General features: G+C 36.6%; 3 protein-coding genes across 4 annotated transcripts in view; 2 read left to right on the top strand and 1 right to left on the bottom strand.

Annotated features, from left to right (window-relative positions):
- The window catches only part of LOC6051834, a 113178-nt gene extending 93784 nt beyond the window's left edge, over nucleotides 1-19394 (bottom strand). Inside the window, exon 1 of one of the 2 annotated variants that reach the window (XM_038249184.1) lies at nucleotides 19254-19394. The gene's annotated coding sequence lies outside the window, so the exon portion shown is untranslated. Of the gene's footprint in view, nucleotides 1-3639; nucleotides 3742-19253 lie in introns of those variants that run through there. The other variant, XM_038249183.1, reaches the window with a different exon arrangement.
- LOC119765397 (general odorant-binding protein 99b-like) lies at nucleotides 3848-4838 on the top strand. Its single transcript, XM_038249185.1, has 2 exons — nucleotides 3848-3990; nucleotides 4056-4838. The coding sequence occupies exons 1-2, from the start codon at nucleotides 3946-3948 to the stop codon at nucleotides 4449-4451; spliced, it is 441 nt and encodes a 146-aa protein (XP_038105113.1). The 5' UTR covers nucleotides 3848-3945; the 3' UTR covers nucleotides 4452-4838.
- LOC6051445 (general odorant-binding protein 99a) lies at nucleotides 17119-17889 on the top strand. The gene is made up of 2 exons (XM_001867848.2): nucleotides 17119-17280; nucleotides 17360-17889. Exons 1-2 carry the CDS (start codon nucleotides 17242-17244, stop codon nucleotides 17735-17737), a joined length of 417 nt encoding a protein of 138 aa, XP_001867883.2. The 5' UTR covers nucleotides 17119-17241; the 3' UTR covers nucleotides 17738-17889.
- Nucleotides 19395-20160: the final 766 nt, after the last annotated feature.

Genomic DNA, 20160 nt, shown 5'->3' with positions numbered 1-20160 from the left:
TTTTAAAAAAGGGTGGTTTTTGTAAGAAACCCCATCGTGTTATACATTTTTAGAAAGGTGTTTGAAAGACCTTTCCAACGCGTCCAAGACATTGAAGATCTGACAACCCTATCAAAAGTAATAAGCACTTAAGTTTTATGTATGCTACCCAGTCTAGTTGTATGATAGCACTTTTTAAATGTGAGGAAGGCACCAACCACCTAAGGGTGGATAAAGTAAGGTTTTGCCTTCCTCACCTTACTGAGGAAAGGCTATAAAATCACTCGAAAACTGAACTTCTCAATCAGACCTCCTAGACCCACCTTCATGTATACCTATCGACTCAGAATCGAATTCTGAGCAAATGTCTGTGTGTGTGTGTGTGTGTGTGTGTGTGTGTGTGTGTGTGTGTGTGTGTGTGTGTGTGTGTGTGTGTGTGTGTGTGTGTAGGGATGTGGGTCTGTGCACCAAAAATATGCACTCGATTATCTCAGCACTGGCTTAACCGATTTGGACCGTTTTGGTCTCATTCGATTCGTCTTGGGGTCCCATAAGTCCTATTGAAAATTATGAAGTTTAGTAAAGTACTTCAAAAGTTATGCTAAAAACGATTTTGACTAAAGTTCGGAAGATTATAAAAAGGGTGGTTTTTGTAAGAAAACCCATGTTATACATTTTTAGAAAGGTGTTTGAAAGACCTTTCCAACGCGTCTAAGACATTGAAGATCTGACAACCCTATCAAAAGTTATTAGCACTTAAGTTTTATTTATGCACTTTTAGAAGCCGGATCTCAGACATTTTGATGAAAACGTTGTCCGGATCTATCATGCGACCTATCGTTGAACAGGTAATCAAAAGACCTTTCTAACGCGTCCAAAACATTGAAGATCTGACAACCCTATCAAAAGTTATAAGCACTTAAGAGTTCTTTATGCACTTTTCATAGGCTAGTTCTCAGATATTTAGATGAAAACGTATTCCAAATATATCATGCGACCTATCTTTGATAGGTAATTTAAAGACCAACCACCCACGAGCGTGTCTATTTATGGGTAGGAAATTCACTAAAATTCAATTCTATCTTTTAATTATATCGTGCTCAGAGAGAAAAATCTATCATACCTTGGTGAAGCTGAAACGTTTACTGACATCCTCTTCAACTATATTTTAAGTTCGTTTGCGTAATATTTTTTGTTTGTTATATGTTTACCTTTTGTATGTTTTTTTTCCATAATTTACCCATACATGACCAGTTCATTAAGAAGTTTATTGAGGAATTGTCAAATTCAAACAATTTGTTTTGCAACTCCATCGTGAATTTACTTTCTTTTCCTGTCATTCTCGAGCGACGGAACGGCCTACTTGTATTAAAACAGTATACTACTGGCCCACTTGTATACTTCACCAAAAATAACAGAATCTAAAAGTATCACTTTTCGAGACATGCAAACAAGGGGAAAACCACTCTGCTCAGTGCCCTTTAGTAGGCTGTGCCCGAAAGTTGCCCGAAGGTGCCTGAAGGTGCCAGTGAACGTTCCCAAAGCTGCCCAATGGTGCCTAGGGCTCTATGATGAGAGTGGTTTTCCCCTTGCATGCAAAGCAAATAAAGTAGTAGGGGAAGGTGGCGACATTTCTCACAAATAAAGGATTAAATGAAGAAAAAATAACTTTTGAGCGAACACCTTGAACATATTTTATGAAAAGCCTGTTTAACATTCTTGTCTGCCACGATATGTTCTTGAACGGTTATAAAAACGTTTGCCTAACTCCCTCCTGAATCTTAAAGGCAGAATGTTGCTAAACGGTTTTACCTACGTTATCAAGTTCAGAATCTTATAGTCAAGAGTTGACATGTTCAACAAACGTTCTCTATGCAAGAAGGACGTGCGCTGGTAAGACTTAATTAAACCACGCACATTTCAAACGGGTTAAGAGATGTTCAACAACAGAAAAACGTGCGCTTTTTCCAGCGTTCAAGAGTTCTCAGGGACGTTGGGAAAACATAGTAAATGAGTTCAACAACAAGTTCGGAAATCTTTTGGTGAACAAAGTGTGCTACTTGGGAGACGACCATATGGGGCAAGAAGAACAATCGCTCGTACGGCAGTATTTTTTACAGTTTTAATTATTTCCAGCATGAGGAATTGTTGCTAGCAATGCAATTAGCTGTTTCTACTACCACATAACCGCCAAAACGACGTAAACGCCACTGGGCATAAGACTGAATGAAGTTTTTTTCAAAACCTTCGTTTTCTTATAACATTTGGAAAGTACAAAATAAGGCTTAGGGTTGGTTTTAAGGCTCATTTTATCAAAATGCTATTTTTCCTAGATCAGTAGTGTCCCTACCAATGACTTGCACCTATTATAAAGTATGATTTAACTTTTGGTTATTTTTGTTGAGAGCTTTTGAAAAATCATGTTCAGGTGAGGCAAGTGTACCATACGGATTTTTAGTATGGAAAAATACGAATTGCTACAACAACATATTTTATTGTGAAATAAATACATAAAAGTACTTAAAAACTGATAAACATTTCTTTATAAAAATTATCCATACAAAATAAAGTGATATCATGAAAATTTACTATTTATCATTTAAATAATAATTTTTTTTCGTAGAAACGATCAAATTTTTAGTAAAATATTATTTTTTAATCTAAAAATAGAAGAAACGTTTGAAACGTTTGTTTTTACATTCTATTCTGATGTATCTTAGTGATAAAAGTTCAATTGTTAGCAAATTAACATGTTGTTTCATGCATTGTTCCTCTTGCCCCAACGGGTTGTTCGTCTTGCCCCACTAGTTGAATAGAACGTACGGTAAATAAAAAAAATAAATCTTTTTTTAAAATAAGAAAACAGTCTCAGTCAAGACCTGGAATAAGATGTTTATAAAAAATCCGAAAGATTTTTTAACGTTTTTAATGGGTTATAACGAGCATTTCCTTAGCTTGTCACACTTGCCCTACTTTCGCCTAATCCAGCTGCGTGTTAAAGACCTGGGTATAAAATAAATTTTGCATTATTTTATGAAATTCTATGTAATATTACACCCTGAAATAGGTAGCCCATCAGTATAGGAAACCTACTTAACCGAAATATCAAGCTCACATATACGTTTATCCTATCCATTTGTCATCGGTCTGTTGGCCGAGCGTGCTAAAGCGTTAGTCCGCGCGTAATATTAAGTGTCTTTTTTGACGAAGGTGATGTGCATGCTTTTGTATGCGATTTGATCATCGGATTTTTTACTGTGTGGGCATAAAATTTCTACCTTTTTTATTTTGAATTGCTTAAACGCATGAATGTTTGCATTAAAAATGCCATGGGTGTTTCTCAGAAACGCAAAAAAAAAAAATATTTGCAACTCGTTGCAAGTCTTTTTTTTACAGTACTCGTCGCATTTATCGTATTTATTTATTATAATATGTGGATTGTTAGATCACCAAAATTAGCTGATTGTTTAAACTTCGTAGCTTTGACAACAGCTGATATTTAATTTAAAAAATGTGTGTGCTTCCAATAAATTGAGGGTGTACAGAAAACTTGTTGGTCAGTGTTATCTAATACAAATTTTCATTTCAAATTTCTCTAACAACCCATCGTCGCCTCCCCCAAACACAGAGAACAAGAAGAAGCTGAAAAGTACACAGAACCTCAAATCACTACGTCCTCCAAGACTCTTATCACCAACAGCACATCCCTACACTACTGTTGTGTTGCACCACCACCACACACAATCAAACTGGACCAAACACTGAACGATGATGGTTGATAAGCCTCCGCCATGAATGGGCCAGAAGGGGCGGACGATCGGTCGATCGGTCGTTGGTCAGACGTTCAGTATTCTGTAGCAATCAGTCCCGAAAGGAAGCATTTGGAGGTCGTGGAACTTGGGTTAGGAAAGTTTGGTTGATTTTGAAGTGTTCTGCAAAACTGCATCTCGCACAAACAGTCTCATTATGCAAATTGAGTTTATTATTGTGTTAACGAGCTTGATAGCCGGGGTATGATGATCGACATTGGTGTTTTTAAGGGGGATTCTTTTTCACGAAGAACTTGATCTTTGCAGGCTACGGCAGGTTGGCGGATCCAAACGGTTGATGACCTTCTGCGCAACCGGAACAAGTGCGTCAAGATCCTGGAGCTGGAGGATGCCTTCGAGGAGGAGTTTGAAGGGCTTTTTGAATTTTCCGACCTGGACTCGGCCAAGTGTATGATCAAGTGCATCATGAACCGGATGGGACTGTTCAACGACAAGCGGGGTCCGCACGTGGGACGTCTCGTGAAGCAGATGAAGTTCGCGTCAGCCTCGAGTACGAAGGACATCCGCTCGGAGATTGTCAACTGTGTCAACCAGAACACGACGATAGATCCGGAGGCACGCTGCGAGCGGGCTTACGCACTCTACCAGTGCATCCAGAACAGCAACCTGATACAGCTGCAGTCGCCTAATGGGAGGACGTGATGAGTTTCAATCAGCAGTGTACGCATCTATTGTGATAGTCAGTCGTCGATCACGCCACCTCCTGTAATCAGAAATGGTGTTTCCACCGTATACAAAAGTAAAAAGTCATGCGATCAATGCGTTGGTCCAGCATGGCTTTGTAGCGTTAAGAAAGCAAACAAACACACACAATCAGCAGTCATTCTTCTCTATTATCAGCAAGCTCTTTTGAAGGCACACCCTACCACACCGTAGTTTACATAGCAAAAATACTCACAACTGTAAATAAACTCATTTATATATAAGTCAGTGTACCCATTATGATACGGTTTATCACTGGAAAAGAATGTAAGGAATGTTTTTGTTTCCACATATCATTGAAAAATAAACATATAATTTTACTACTTACGAATGAATTTTAAAAATCATATTTCAGTCTAACTCTGTCAAACAATTCGAATCCGGAAAAGACTTTCCCTACTCCCCATTGATTTTCACGAAACAACATGAGAAATTTTGAAGATCCTGTATACGGATTCATTGACCATTTTTATAGCTGGTATAAGGGCAGTACAATCTCTCAATACCTTGAATTTTTTAAATCGATAATAGCCATTCAAATCAAATTGCTGTTGTGTTTTTTTTTTAATTCGGAGTAGATCTGGGAAAGGGAACTTATTCATCGAAATTCAATTAAATTCACTTAACTCCACTCCACCCAAAGCAAAACGTCGTGGCCAAATTTAATCCTAAAAAAATTGAGTTTAAATCTCGATACTTCAAACAGATAATGCTGAGCAGTTCTCTACGGAATCGGTCTTTTGCCTTCCTCACTGAGGTAAGGCTATAATCCTGCTCTAAAAATGAACTTTTTATTAAAAGCTCGAAGACCCACCTTCATGTATACAAATCGACTCAGAATCGAAAACTGAACAAATGTCTGTGTGTGTGTGTGTGTGTGTGTGTGTGTGTGTGTGTGTGTGTATGTATGTATGTGTTCAAAAATCTTGCCAAGTTTTCTCAGCACTGGCTGAACCGATTTTGATCGAACCAGTTGCAATCGACTTGGTTTAGGGTCCCATACATCGCTATTGAATTGTTTGAAGTTTCGATAAGTAGTTCAAAAGTTATGTATAAAAATGTGTTTTCACATATATCCGGATCTCAATTATATGCATGTAAACGATGTCCGGATCCATCATCCGACCCATCGTTGGTTAGGTAATCAAGAGACCTTTCCAACGAGTCCACAACATTGAAGATCTGGCAACCCTGTCTCGAGTTATGACCACTTAAGTGATATTTATGTACTTTTTTGAAGCCGGATCTCACTTAAATGTATGTAAACGATGTCCGGATCCATCATCCGACCCATCGTTGGTTAGGTAATCAAGAGACCTTTCCAACGAGTCCACATAATTGAAGATCTGGCAACCCTGTCTCGAGTTATGACCACTTAAGTGATATTTATGTACTTTTTGAAGCCGGATCTCACTTAAATGTATGTAAACGATGTCCGGAACCATCATCCGACCCCTCGTTGGATAGGTAATCTAGAGACCTTTCCAACGAGTCCAAAACATCGAGGATCTGGCAACCCTGTCTCGAGTTATGACCACTTAAGTGATATTTATGTACTTTTTTGAAGCCGGATCTCACTTAAATGCATGTAAACGATATCCGGATCCATCATCCGATCCATCATTGGTTAGGTAATCGAGAGACCTTTCCAACGAGTCCACAACGTTGAAGATCTGGCAACCCTGCCTCGAGTTATGACCACTTAAGTGATATTAATGTACTTTTTGAAGCCGGATCTCACTTAAATGTATGTAAACGATGTCCGGAACCATTACCCGACACATTGTTGGTTAGGTAATCAAGAGACCTTTCCAACGAGTCCACATAATTGAAGATCTGGCAACCCTGTCTCGAGTTATGACCACTTAAGTGATATTTATGTACTTTTTTGAAGCCGGATCTCACTTAAATGTATGTAAACGATGTCCGGAACCATTATCCGACACATTGTTGGTTAGGTAATCAAGAGACCTTTCCAACGAGTCCACATAATTGAAGATCTGGCAACCCTGTCTCGAGTTATGACCACTTAAGTGATATTTATGTACTTTTTTGAAGCCGGATCTCACTTAAATGCATGTAAACGATGTCCGGATCCATCATCCGACCCATCATTGGTTAGGTAATCAAGAGACCTTTCCAACGAGTCCACATAATTGAAGATCTGGCAACCCTGCCTCGAGTTATGACCACTTAAGTGATATTTATGTACTTTTTTGAAGCCGGATCTCACTTAAATGTATGTAAACGATGTCCGGATCCATCATCCGACCCATCGTTGGTTAGTTAATCAAGAGACCTTTCCAACGAGTCCACATAATTGAAGATCTGGCAACCCTGTCTCGAGTTATGACCACTTAAGTGATATTTATGTACTTTTTTGAAGCCGGATCTCACTTAAATGTATGTAAACGATGTCCGGATCCATCATCCGACCCATCGTTGGTTAATTAATCAAGAGACCTTTCCAACGAGTCCACAACATTGAAGATCTGGCAACCCTGTCTCGAGTTATGACCACTTAAGTGATATTTATGTACTTTTTTGAAGCCGGATCTCACTTAAATGTATGTAAACGATGTCCGGATCCATCATCCGACCCATCGTTGGTTAGGTAATCAAGAGACCTTTCCAACGAGTCCACATAATTGAAGATCTGGCAACCCTGTCTCGAGTTATGACCACTTAAGTGATATTTATGTACTTTTTTGAAGCCGGATCTCATAAATGCATGTAAACGATGTCTGAATCCATCATCCGACCCATTATTGGTTAGGTAATCAAGAGACCTTTTAACGAGTCCACAACATTGAAGATCTGGCAACCCTGTCTCGAGTTATGACAACTTAAGTGATATTTATGTACTTTTTTGAAGCCGGATCTCACTTAAATGCATGTAAACGATGTCCGGATCCATCATCCGACCCATCGTTGGTTAGGTAATCTAGAGACCTTTCCAACGAGTCCACATAATTGAAGATCTGGCAACCCTGTCTCGAGTTATGACAACTTAAGTTATATCTGTGTACTTATTTTTCTGGGCCTGAAAAAAATAGCTGAAATATGTGTCCAAACCACTCATATTACCCATTGTTGGTAAAAAGTGAGGAAGGCATCAACCACATAGGTGGATTAAGTTAGTTTTTTCTTTAATTTTAATTTTTGTATTTTTTAATCCGGCTGAAACTTTTTTGATGCTTTCAGTATGCCCAAAGAAGCCATTTTGCATCATTGGTTTGTCCATATAATTTTCCATACAAATTTGGCAGCTGTCCATACAAAAATGATATGTGAAAATTCAAAAAATCTGTATCTTTTGAAGGAATTTTTTGATCGATTTGGTGTCTTCGACAAAGTTTTAGGTATGGATATGGACTACACTGAAAAAAAATGATACATGGTAAAAAAAAATTTGGTGATTTTTAATTTAACTTTTTGTCACTAAAACTTGATTTGAAAAAAAAAAACACTATTTTTAATTTTTTTTATGTTTTTATATGTTTTAGAGGACATAAAATGCCATCTTTTCAGAAATTTCCAGAATGGGCAAAAATTTTTCAACTTCATTTTTCGATGTAATTGATTTTGCAATCAAAAAGTACTTTAGTGAATTTTTGATAAAGTGCACCGTTTTCAAGTTATAGCCATTTTTAGGTAACTTTTTTGAAAAAAGTCGCAGTTTTTCATTTTTTAAAAATATTGCCCATGTTTGCCCACTTTTGAAAAAAAAAATTTTTGAAGAGCTGAGAAAATTCTCTATATTTTGCTTTTTCGGACTTTGTTGATACGACCCTTAGTAGCTGAGAATCAAGACTAACATTTCTAATGAGCGTAATATTGAATGTTTGGCCCGTTTGAAATGTTAGTCTTGATTTTAAATTTTTGAAAATAGTTTTTTCGAAAAGTTCGGAAAATTTCACGAATGTTTCATATTTTGACATTGTAAATCGGACCTATAGTTGCTAAGATATCGACATTAGAAAATTGTGGGTTGTTTGGGTGAGACTTAGAAAACATAAATTTTCCTGTTTTTTAACCTTTGCATGGCAATATCTCAGCAACTAAGGGTCGAATCAACAAAGTTCAAATAAGCAAAATATAGAGAATTTTCTCAGCTTTTCAAAAATATTTTTTTCAAAAGTGAGCAAACATGGGCACTATTTTAAAAAAGGAAAAACTGCGACTATTTTCAAAAAAGTTACCTAAAAATGGCTATAACTTGAAAACGGTGCACTTTATCAAAAATTCACTAAAGTACTTTTTGATTGCAAATTCAATTTTACATTGAAAAATGAAGTTGAACAATTTTTTGCGACCGATATTTCGATTTTTTTAGAAAATCTGTATTGATTCAAAAAATCATAACTTGGTCAAAGATTTTTTGCCCATTCTGGAAATTTCTGAAAAGATGGCTTTTTATGTCCTCTAAAACATATAAAAACATAAAAAAAAATAGTGTTTTTTTGCAAATCAAGTTTTAGTGACAAAAAGTTAAATTAAAAATCACCAAATTTTTTTTACCGTGTATCATTTTTTTCAGTGTAGTCCATATCCATACCTACAACTTTGTCGAAGACACCAAATCGATCAAAAAATTCCTTCAAAAGATACAGATTTTTGAATTTTCACATATCATTTTTGTATGGACAGCTGCCAAATTTGTATGGAAAATTATATGGACAAACCAATGATGCAAAATGGCTTCTTTGGGCATACCGAAGGCACCAAAAAAGTTTCAGCCGGATTAAAAAATACAAAAAAAAAATCGAATGACCGAAATCTCAGAGAATTGCTCTGCTTTCTTTTTCTATGCACTGTTGCACTTGGGCTTAAAAAAGTTTTGAAATGGATTTTATATTATTTTTTTTATTTATTTATCATCTTTGCAGACTTCAGGTTTTCTTACTAACTAAGCAACAAAATTTTACTTATAAACACAGATTTACACACATTAAAGTCAAAATTTTCCAAAATAGTCGATTAGATTTCCGAAAAAGTGTCCACGTGAATGGTTCCTAAGAAATAACAAATAATAATATGATATAATACCGATTTACGTTTCCAAACTCAAGTCACACTTGAATAAAGCCGTCTGCATAATGGCAGGCGTTTACTTGACTAGTTATTCGATGAAAAATGTTTATGCTGCAGATTCTAAGTAGCTTCTTCTCTATACAATGAACTAGCATTAATGATAGGCAGATTATCTCAGCAAAATAATAAATATTTTTTCACGGCCACATTTCTTAAAGTTCCAAAACATTCACCAATTTTTCAATCGAAGTCGTGGTCGAAGTTGTAAAAATCCACTAGAAAATAAGTGAAAATTAGAATTCAAGGTTCGGTTTCAAACAGACGATTTTTTGCATTGTACTATTGCACACAATTACAGTTATTTATCTATTTGAGTGCGGAAAATAAAATCTTTAACTTTTCCCTTCACCTTTTAATCTTCCACTTTAGTGGCGAAATGTATCTAAACTTCACAATAGTTGTGCTACTATAACAAATTTGCAGAATATCAATAAATTTATGAAAATTCTCAAATAAAAAGCATAAGCAGTATTTATTTGATTGAGGATGCATAAATAAACGTTTCTTCCCTTGTGTTATCTATTTTCTTAACTCAATCCAAGTATGTTTATAAGCATTTAGCATTTTTATGTTTTGTTTATTATTGATAGTTCTTTGCCGTGTTTTTTTTTCATTTTGATTAAATCACTCAACAATCGACTCATTTGGTTTTTTAACGTTTTTGTGATAAACTTAAACCATTAGTCTAAGTTGACCTCAGAAAAACAGTCACATGAAAAAAGTTGAATTATCGACAAACTCTCCAACACTACTTTCCAACAATGTTTGCTGAAGGTTGAAAACAAATTTGAAAATTGATTTCTGGCAATTTTTCAAATCGTTGCCCGTCTATAGTCGGAGTTGGGTCTAAGAGGGTTAACAAGACAAAAATAGTTTTTAAGTTTTAGTTTCTGTTAGCCGTAGCTTATCAAGTAAGTTATAGCTTTAACAAAAATTACCAAGAAGTGTTGCACAAAACCCAAATTCATGTCCTGCATACCCAAAAAAAAAAACTTGCCAGAAAAGGTTTTTTTTTTTGTAAAATGGCAACAAAATGCTAGCAAAATGCAAATTTGCATCCATAAATTACCCTTTTCAGCAGCCATGTGAGTGAATGTCCTACAAAATCCAATCAAGCAATAAAACCTATTCATTGCCAGCAATTGGCGAAAATCATTTTGCAGCTCCATCAAGCACATTTACCTCAATTTCGAGACCCCGTCGCCGTTGTTATCTGGATTGTGTGACTTGCATTATTTGTATTATGGTTCTTCTCGTATTACCAAGAACGAATGCTCGCGACAATAGTTGATATGTTTATTAGTACTATGTATAACGTTCTTAGCAACATCAGCTGATTCTACGGAAAGGATTTAGAAGCAATCTTATTCGAATTGGACAGTGCGGACAAAATGTTTTCAAATATGCTGATAAACTTTGCCTTTGACATCACCCCCCAAAAAGAAATTCCCCATCGTACATACTTATGGAAACTTTCTAATCCGTTACTCAAATTTGAAAATATTAGCATGTCACTGCCACCCCGGGGGTGAGCACATAAGCATAATCAAGCTTAAATTGAGTCTACCTCGGCCGACCAACGACGGCCACAGCAGCAGCTGATCCCAGTTGTGTTGTTATCAAATAAAATATGAGCGATATTTGCAATCGAAATAAACAAAACACGCCACTACCAGTGAATTTCACTTGCAGTTGGAAGGAGTCAGACTCTTCCTTATTTTTTTGGAGTTTGGGATGATCAAAACTTTTAATTCAGCCCTGAATCATTCTCCGATATTATTTAAGCTTATAAAGGATATTGCAAATATTTGTTCCATTTTTTTACTCTGATTTACCTAAATAAAATAGAAAAAGGGGAAATCACAATAAAAAAATGAATTTTCGTGCTCATGTTTACAAAAAAAAACAAATTTTGTTTGCCTTAATTGTGCTAAACAAATAATATTCAAAAGTACTAATAATGGTAACAATATACATAATAACTTGACAAATCGATGCCTCTATGTTCTCTTGTACTAAGCTTGCTGGTTTTTCTATCTAGTTAGAGGTCTTCGAGGCATCGAAATATTGAAAAAAAACTTACTTAATCCACCCATGTGGTTGGAGCCTTCCTCACTCATTACCAACAATGGCTGTACACAAATTTCATCTGTTTTTTAGGTCCGGGATAAAAAGTACATGAATATCACTTGAGTGGCCATATCTCGAGACAGGGTTGCCAGATCTTCAATGTTTTGGACTCGTTGGAAAGGTCTTTTGATAATCTAACCAACGATGGGTTGGTGAGATCCGGATATATTTGAAAACACATTTTTATACATAACTTTTGAACTACTTATCGAAACTTCAATCTGTATAAAACACGATCTATGGGACCCTAAACCAAGTCGAATGCAATAGGTTCGGGTCAAATCGGTTCAGCCAGTGCCGAGAAACATGAGCTAGTTTGTTGGTCACAGACATTTGTTCAGTTTTCGATTCTGTGTCGATATGTATACGTGAAGGTGGGTCTACGACGTTTTTATACAAAGTTCATTTTTAGAGCAGGATTATAGCCTAACCTCAGTGAGGAAGGCAAAACCATGCCACCAAACTTGTCTTGACACCTAAGCTCCCATCCACTCCGGGATTTGAACTGACAACCTTTGTATTGTGAATCCAACTGCCGACCCGTGGACAAGTTTTTTTACACAGAAAGACAACTCCTACACCAAACACCGGGACTGAGCTAATCTCGTCTCGAAAAATGCCACTGGAATCGAACCCAGGCCACGCGTACCACTGCACAATCGTACCTGGATTTTTAAAATTATATTTTTCAGACCAATTTTTGAAAGCCTTTTATGAATGCAATCTTATAATTTTTCGTGTGCTTAGTAAATTGATTTCAGAAGTTTTTTCTCAACATAAACAATACTTTTGCACTTTGGAAAATAGAATAATTGTTTATGGAATTTACTGAAGATAAACCTTAAAATATCAATATTACTGCAGTTGTCAACAGATGGAAATTCAGGTTTAAAAAGATTTTTAAAGAATTTATTTTTTTTAAGTAGGTTAAAGTCACGTTAATAAGATAAACAACAACATTTTTTTAAGAGTTGTTTAACAGGAAATAATGTAGAAAAGGAGTATTTAGAGCCGTTCAACTTATTTTTTTATTTATTACACAGTTCAACAAAAAATCAACTGTTTCTTGTCTCTGAGACGAGTATGGTTGTTCTTAGTAAAATTTTGCCAGCCGAATCCGTATCCGGGTCCAGAATTGCTCCAAATGGTCCCAATTTTAAGATGCACCCGTTTGAAATGTTAGTTTAGGCCAAAATTAGCTACTTTGTTGACTATTCAACAAAAGAACTATTAAATAAACAACTAAACCAATACATGTATCTTAAAGTTCACGTTTTCCCCTTTCTGAAACACCCCTGGTTTTTAAAATTTGATCGTTTCTACGCATATTTATAGCCATTTAAAAATAATATTTTCTGTTGGTTCTCTTTCAAGGTTTTCCAACTTGCTTGCAAGTCAAATTCTGCTAGGATATCAATAAGAAAAATCAAAAATGCTTTGCAGAAAGTTTAAAAAGTTTGTCTCGGCAATCTTATTGATCAATTTTAATGTAATTTTGTCTGCTGAATCCATTCCCATCATTAGATTTTTTCGAAAAGGTCAAATTTTTGAGTGAAAATAGAATTTTCGATGATTTTTACCTTCCTCACCTTACTGAGGAAAGGCTATAAAATCACTCGAAAACTGAACTTCTCAATTAGACCTCCTAGACCCACCTTCATGTATACCTATCGACTCAGAATCGAATTCTGAGCAAATGTCTGTGTGTGTGTGTGTGTGTGTGTGTGTGTGTGTGTGTGTGTGTGTGTGTGTGTGTGTGTGTGTGTGTGTGTGTGTGTGTGTGTGTGTGTGTGTGTGTGTGTGTGTGTGTGTGTGTGTGTGTAGGGATGTGGGTCTGTGCACCAAAAAATATGCACTCGATTATCTCAGCACTGGCTTAACCGATTTGGACCGTTTTGGTCTCATTCGATTCGTCTTGGGGTCCCATAAGTCCCTATTGAAAATTATGAAGTTTAGTAAAGTACTTCAAAAGTTATGCTAAAAACGATTTTGACTAAAGTCCGGAAGATTGTAAAAGGGTGGTTTTTGTAAGAAACCCCAGCATGTTATACATTTTTAGAAAGGTATTTAAAAGACCTTTCCAACGCGACCAATACATTGAAGATCTGACAACCCTATCAAAAGTTATTAGCAATTAAGTGTAATTTATGCACTTTTTGGAAGCCGGATCTCAGATATCACGATGAAAACGTTGTCCGGATCTATCATGCAACCAGTCGTTGAACAGGTAATCAAAAGACCTTTCCAACGCGTCCAAAACATTGAAGATCTGACAACCCTATCAAAAGTTATAAGCACTTGAGAGTTATTTATACTCTTTCTGGAGGCTAGTTCTCAGATATTTAGATGAAAACGTATTCCAAATATATCATGCGACCTATCTTTGGATAGGTAATTTAAAGACCTTCCCACGAGCGTGTCTATTTTGGATAGCATTACCCTTTGAATGAGAGGAAGGCACCAACCACCTAAGGGTGGATTAAGTAACGTTTTTAAAAATAAAATCTATTTTATGCAAAAGCATGACTCAGAGATGGCTTACGGTCGATGTTTCGTCAGTCTTATTGATCATTTTTAATGTAGTTTTGTCTGCTGAATCCATTCCCATCATTATATTTTTTTAAATAAGGTCAGGTTTTTGAGTAAAAATAGAGTTTTCGATGATTTTTTCAAAATAAAATCTATTTTGTGAGCCATTCTCTTTGAAATCGGCCGGTTTGGCGTCATCCATAAAGTATGTCACGCTCTAGGGGGGGAGGGGGGGCCTGAGAAAGTGTAACATTGCGTGTTATCAGTATAGGGAAAGCGTGACAAAGGGGAGGGGGGAAGGGGGGTAAATTTTGGGTGATTTTAGCGTGGCGAACTTTATGGATGAAGCCTTTCGGCCATTTTTATTTTTTGTATGTTTTGATTTGGCTCAAACTTTGTGAGGGCCTTCCCTATGACCAAAGAAGCTATTTTGTGCCATTGGTTCACCTATACAAGTCTTCATACAATTGGCAGCTGTCCATACAAAAATGGTACGTAAATATTTAAACAGCTTGAACTTTTGAGTGAATTTTCTGATCAATTTGACGTCTTCGGCAAAGTTGTAGGTATTGTTGAGGACTATTTAGAAAAAAAATAGCAATGTTAAAACATGAAACATTCGTGAAAATTTCCGATCATTTCAAAAACAATATTTTAAACAAAAAAAATGATCAAGACTTACATTTTAAAAGGGCGTAATATTGAATGTTTGGGTGGCTATATCTTGAAAACGGTGCCTTTTATCAAAAATCTGTTAAGTACTATTGCAAATCAAATTTAACATAAAAAAATAAAGTCGTTTTTTTTTGTATAAAATTTTGATTGTATGGAATATCGATTTCAAAAATCACTATTTTTTTCAAAATATCATAACTTGGCGGCCGATTTTTTGGCTCCAAAGTTGGGGTTTTTTTGTCCTCTAAAACATATAAAAAATCTCGTGAATCAAAAAATATGTATTTTGGGAATTTGAATTTTTGTTAAAAAAAAGTTGATAAAAATTCAGCAATTTTTTTCTCAAAAGTCCTCAACAATAGCTTCAACTTTGCCGAAGACGCCAAATTGATCAGAAAATTCACTCAAAAGTTTCAGCTGTTTAAATATTTACGTACCATTTATATATGTATACTGTATAGCTGCCAAAATTGTATGGAGACTTGTAATGGCACAAAATAGCATCTGTGGTCACAAAGTTTGAGCCAAATAAAAAAATACAAAATATAAAAAAGGTTGTAATCGGCCAACTTCGAAGAGAATTGCTCATAAAATACATTTTATTTTGAAAAAATCATCGAAAATTCAATTTTTACTCAAAACCTGACTTTTTTGAAAAAATCTAATTATGGAAATGGATTTAGCAGACAAAATTACATTGAATATGATCAATAAGACTGACGAGACATCGACCTTTAGTCATCTCTGAGTCATAATTTGACATAAAATAGATTTTATTTTGAAAAAATCATCGAAAATTATATGTTTACTCAAAAACTTGACCTTTTCGAAAAAATCTTTTGATGGGGATGGATTCAGCAGACAAAATTACATTTAAAATGATCAATAAGATTGCGGAGACAAACTTAATAAACGTTCTGCAAAGCATTTTTAATTTTTTAATCCCAGCAAAATTTGACTTGCATGCAAGTTGGAAAAACTTGAATGAGAACTAACTGATAATATTATTTTAAAATGGCTATAAATATGCGTAGAAACAATCAAATTTTAAAAACCAGGGGTGTTTCAGAAAGAGGATACACCCAAAACTGGCAGCGCTAGTCCGAGAGAATGATGGTCTCGAAACGAGAGAATAGTGGTACCATTCACGGACGCAGAGAACACAGCTCGAGATGGGCGATAGAACTATTCTCTCGAGGTTCATTTGCAAAAAAAGTTCATCCGTCAAACAAAAAACCAAAAGTGTCGACAACGGGAATCGAACCAGAGACCTTCGACAAACCAATCCAATGACTTAGCTGCCTCGGCCACCACAGCTTGATGACAATGGAGAAGTCAGAAGTCGATGTATGATACTTGTTGGAGATTTATTGATTCAACTAACGAATGAACTCATTTGTTATGATAGTGTGAGTTGGTACCATTATTCTATCGATTTTGGCACTGAGCCCTCAATAAATTTTGAGAGAACGATTATCTCGATTCTGAATTTTGGGTGTAACATGAACTTTAAGATACATGTATTGGTTTAGTTGTTTATTCAATAGTTCTTTCGTAAAATAGCCGACAAAGTAGCTAATTTTGGCCTAAACTAACATTTCAAACGGGTGTATCTTAAAATTGAGATCATTTGGAGCAATTCTGGACCCGGATTCGGATTCGGCTGGTAACATTCTACTAGGAACACATATACTCGCCTCAGGGACAAAATCTTGTTATTCTTTGAAAACAGAAGATAATGTACATTTTTAAGGAAGCACATAAGCGATGAATTGTTACACAAAAACTACAACCTTTGTGTTTTGGTTATTCGAACTTATTCGAATAAGTGAACAATCAAATAAATTAATTTTAAGCAGTGAAAATACAACATGCCACTGATTTTAATAATTCCAAATTAAAAAGTGACGACAACATATTAATTTGAATATGTGATAAAGAATTTTAAAGAATGAGCACAATATAGCTAAGTTTTTTTTTTCATGATATTAACCCATCTAATTCTTGAACACCACTACCTCATCCCGGAGATTTTTGACCCGTATGCGGGACTGCTGGCCGATCCTCGCTTGCGCGCCGCTATAGCCACAATATTTACTGATCAAAAGTAACCTTCTCGACTCCATCACAAAAGGTGTAATGTGATGCGATGCATGGCCCCACCAATCAAAACCGTCCGCTGTGGGGGCCCATTATCAGTCGGTATAAAAGCGGCCAATTCTGACCAAACAGAACATCAGTTCCAGTTTTTCCCGCACCATCGAAGGAGTATCCCAGAGTCGTTCAAGCCGTCCCGTCCAAGATGAAGCTGTTTATCGCCATTTTTGCCCTGATCGCCGTGGTAAGCAGCTGCTGTTAAGGTTTCGGGAGATCGTTCTGGAGTAATCTGGAACATTTTTTTCGAATTCTTCCTTTTACAGGCCGCTGCTGACTTTACCGTGAAGACCACGGACGATCTGCAGACGTACCGCTCGGAGTGTGTGTCCTCGCTATCCATCTCGGACGAGCTGGTGGCCAAGTACCGCAAGTGGGACTTCCCAGAGGATGACACGACCCAGTGCTACATCAAGTGTATCTTCAACAAGATGGAGCTGTTCGACGATAACAACGGACCGATCGTGGACAACCTGGTCCTGCAGCTGGCCCATGGCCGTGATGCCGACGAGGTTCGTGCGGAGATCCTGAAGTGCGTGGACAAGAACACCGACGACAACTCGTGCCACTGGGCCTTCCGGGGCTTCAAGTGCTTCCAGACCAACAACCTGCAACTGATCAAGGCCAGCATCAAGAAGGATTAGAGTGGTTTTAGTAGGGAGCAAAATGATCGGATCGTGTATTACCAGGATGGTTTTTTGAAGGAAACGCTGGCTCTAACAATGGTTTGTGGGAAATTTGATTGGAAATTAAGAAAGAGAAAATAAAGAGAGATTTTTTTACTGAGCAGTTCAAATGTGTGTAAATGTGTAAAAATCTAAGTTCAAACAACCAACATTGTCATAAAAGCTGAAATGATTCCCCTTTCAGTGATGAATTTTTATTGCAGGAAACATTGTGGCAGAACTAGTTGATTACTTTCTTACTTCTACAGTATAAAATGCAGTGTCTTGTCCAAAAAACTAAACTGAAATTACTGTTGCTGTTACTGAGTTATTTGTGTACTTGTTTATTTCTTTCACGGACTTCAATGCTCAATATTCGTCAGCCAAAATGCATATTTGTACTTAGAGATACTTAGGAGTTCTTGAATATTTCATTATTTTACTAATGATAATTGAATAAGGTCTCAGCATAACCGTCGCTAAGTTGAGTACCCATCCCAACATCCGGAACTGAGTGTCTCTATGGTGGACCCCTCGAAGAATCGCCGATGATTTGCTACTTTTACAAATTCAGCACCTCACACGCTGGACCGTCAGAAAACTGTACGCCAAGGGAACGGGACCAAAGCCCCTTGTGGATCCTTCATCCAGTTGGCCTGTGTGTACCCTGTTCCATACGAAGAAGACTTGTAGTTAGTGAGTCTTCGGGATTCCATTTTTCGTCCCCAAATCGGTGTCACCTGCTAGGCCAGATAAGTAGTCTAACTTTTCATTGTTGGTAATTCCAGTGTGTCCTGGAATCCAACACAAAGTTATTTGCCATTACGTCATCTTCTTCGATCGGCTAGAACCTCGCGGTGATTCGATTGTCTCGACTCTACTGCTCACAGAACACTAGAAGAACACGGGACAGTATCAGGTTCGAAGCGAAGCGATCAGATCTTATCGAATTCTCAACCTTTGAATCAAATAATACAAATTGGTGTACTTTAACAGCTCCTTTTTGGACCCGAAAATAACATCCGCTTACAGTTTTACGTCGAATTCCACGAGGTCTTGAGGACGAGCAATACCATCACCGCAACGTTCTGTAAACTTGACATAATTCTCAAGATGCCTGATTCGGATCTGCTGGTGTTTTGGTAATGTTTTGTTTTGAGAATAGAAATACTAGCCCTTAGGCGTCATCCATAAAATATGTCACGCTCTAGCGTAGGGAGAGGGGTAGGGTCTAAGCAAGTTTGACATTGCATATAATAAGTATAGGAAAAGCGTGACAAAGGGGAAGGTGGGAGGGTAAATTTTGGCTGATTTTAGCGTGACGTACTTTATGGATGAAGCCTTAGCTTATTTTGAACAGTTAATTAAACATTAACGGGTCAAACAGTACCAACGAATGGAGCAACAAAATTTTCATTACAGCAATGTTAGTATCTATCAATTAATTTTTTTGTTTTTATTAAGTATAAGCCCGATCTCACGCACACTAGTTTACCTTTTTTATGCAGGCCGGTACAAATTTCAACCTAAAAACTCTTCGTGTACGTACACGTAATACGCACGTAGATAACTTTATTTTCTTCAGATGGATTTAATAAGCAAAATAAGACTGTTTGTAAAACTAAAACAAACGCATTCAAACACAAACACACACACACACACACATATGTGATTTGTTTTCTTATACTTCTAATAATTATCAGCTACCACTAGCTTACCCATAAGCCAAACGCTTAACATCCAACTGTTATACGCTAGCCAAGACACACCAACTTACTTTTTTTAACTTCATTTGCTCTTCCACGTAATATTGCATGCCATTTTCGGGAAAAAGAGCCACCTGGTTAATGATAGCCAAATTGTCAAACACTTAATTGCATATTTTAAGTCACAAAGTACCTTCTCAAAATCTAGAGTTTTTGCCTTCCTCACCTCACTGAGGCAAGGCTATAAAATCACTCGAAAAATGAACTTCTTAGATACACCTCCTAGATATACCATCACGTGTACCTATCGACTCAGAATCAAATTCTGAAGAAATGTCTGTGGGGATGTGTGTAGACATGACTTTTTTTCCACACGATTATCTCAGAACTGGCTTAACCGATTTTGGCCAAATCCGCCTTATTCTGTTCGTTTTGGGGTCCCCTAAGACCCTATTAAATTTTATTCTGTTTAGTGAAGTACTTTTAAAGTTATGCCATGAAAAAGTTTTTTTGTAGCTACAAAAAAGGGTGATTTTTGCATAACCTCAAAGGCCGGGTCCCTACGCGCGAGAGTTGCGTATCGCCCGGTTGCCACATTGCTTAAGCAGTGTCTGCGTCTCTTCTGGAAAAAGTCTGTATTAATTATGTTGATGAATACATCATTTAGTCTCGAAAAAGATTTACACGATAGAGAAT

The sequence above is a fragment of the Culex quinquefasciatus genome, chromosome 1 (assembly GCF_015732765.1).
Source record: "Culex quinquefasciatus strain JHB chromosome 1, VPISU_Cqui_1.0_pri_paternal, whole genome shotgun sequence".
NCBI lineage: Eukaryota > Metazoa > Arthropoda > Insecta > Diptera > Culicidae > Culex > Culex quinquefasciatus.
Note: the sequence above shows the minus strand (reverse complement) of the source record. Positions and strands in the feature narration are given on the sequence as shown.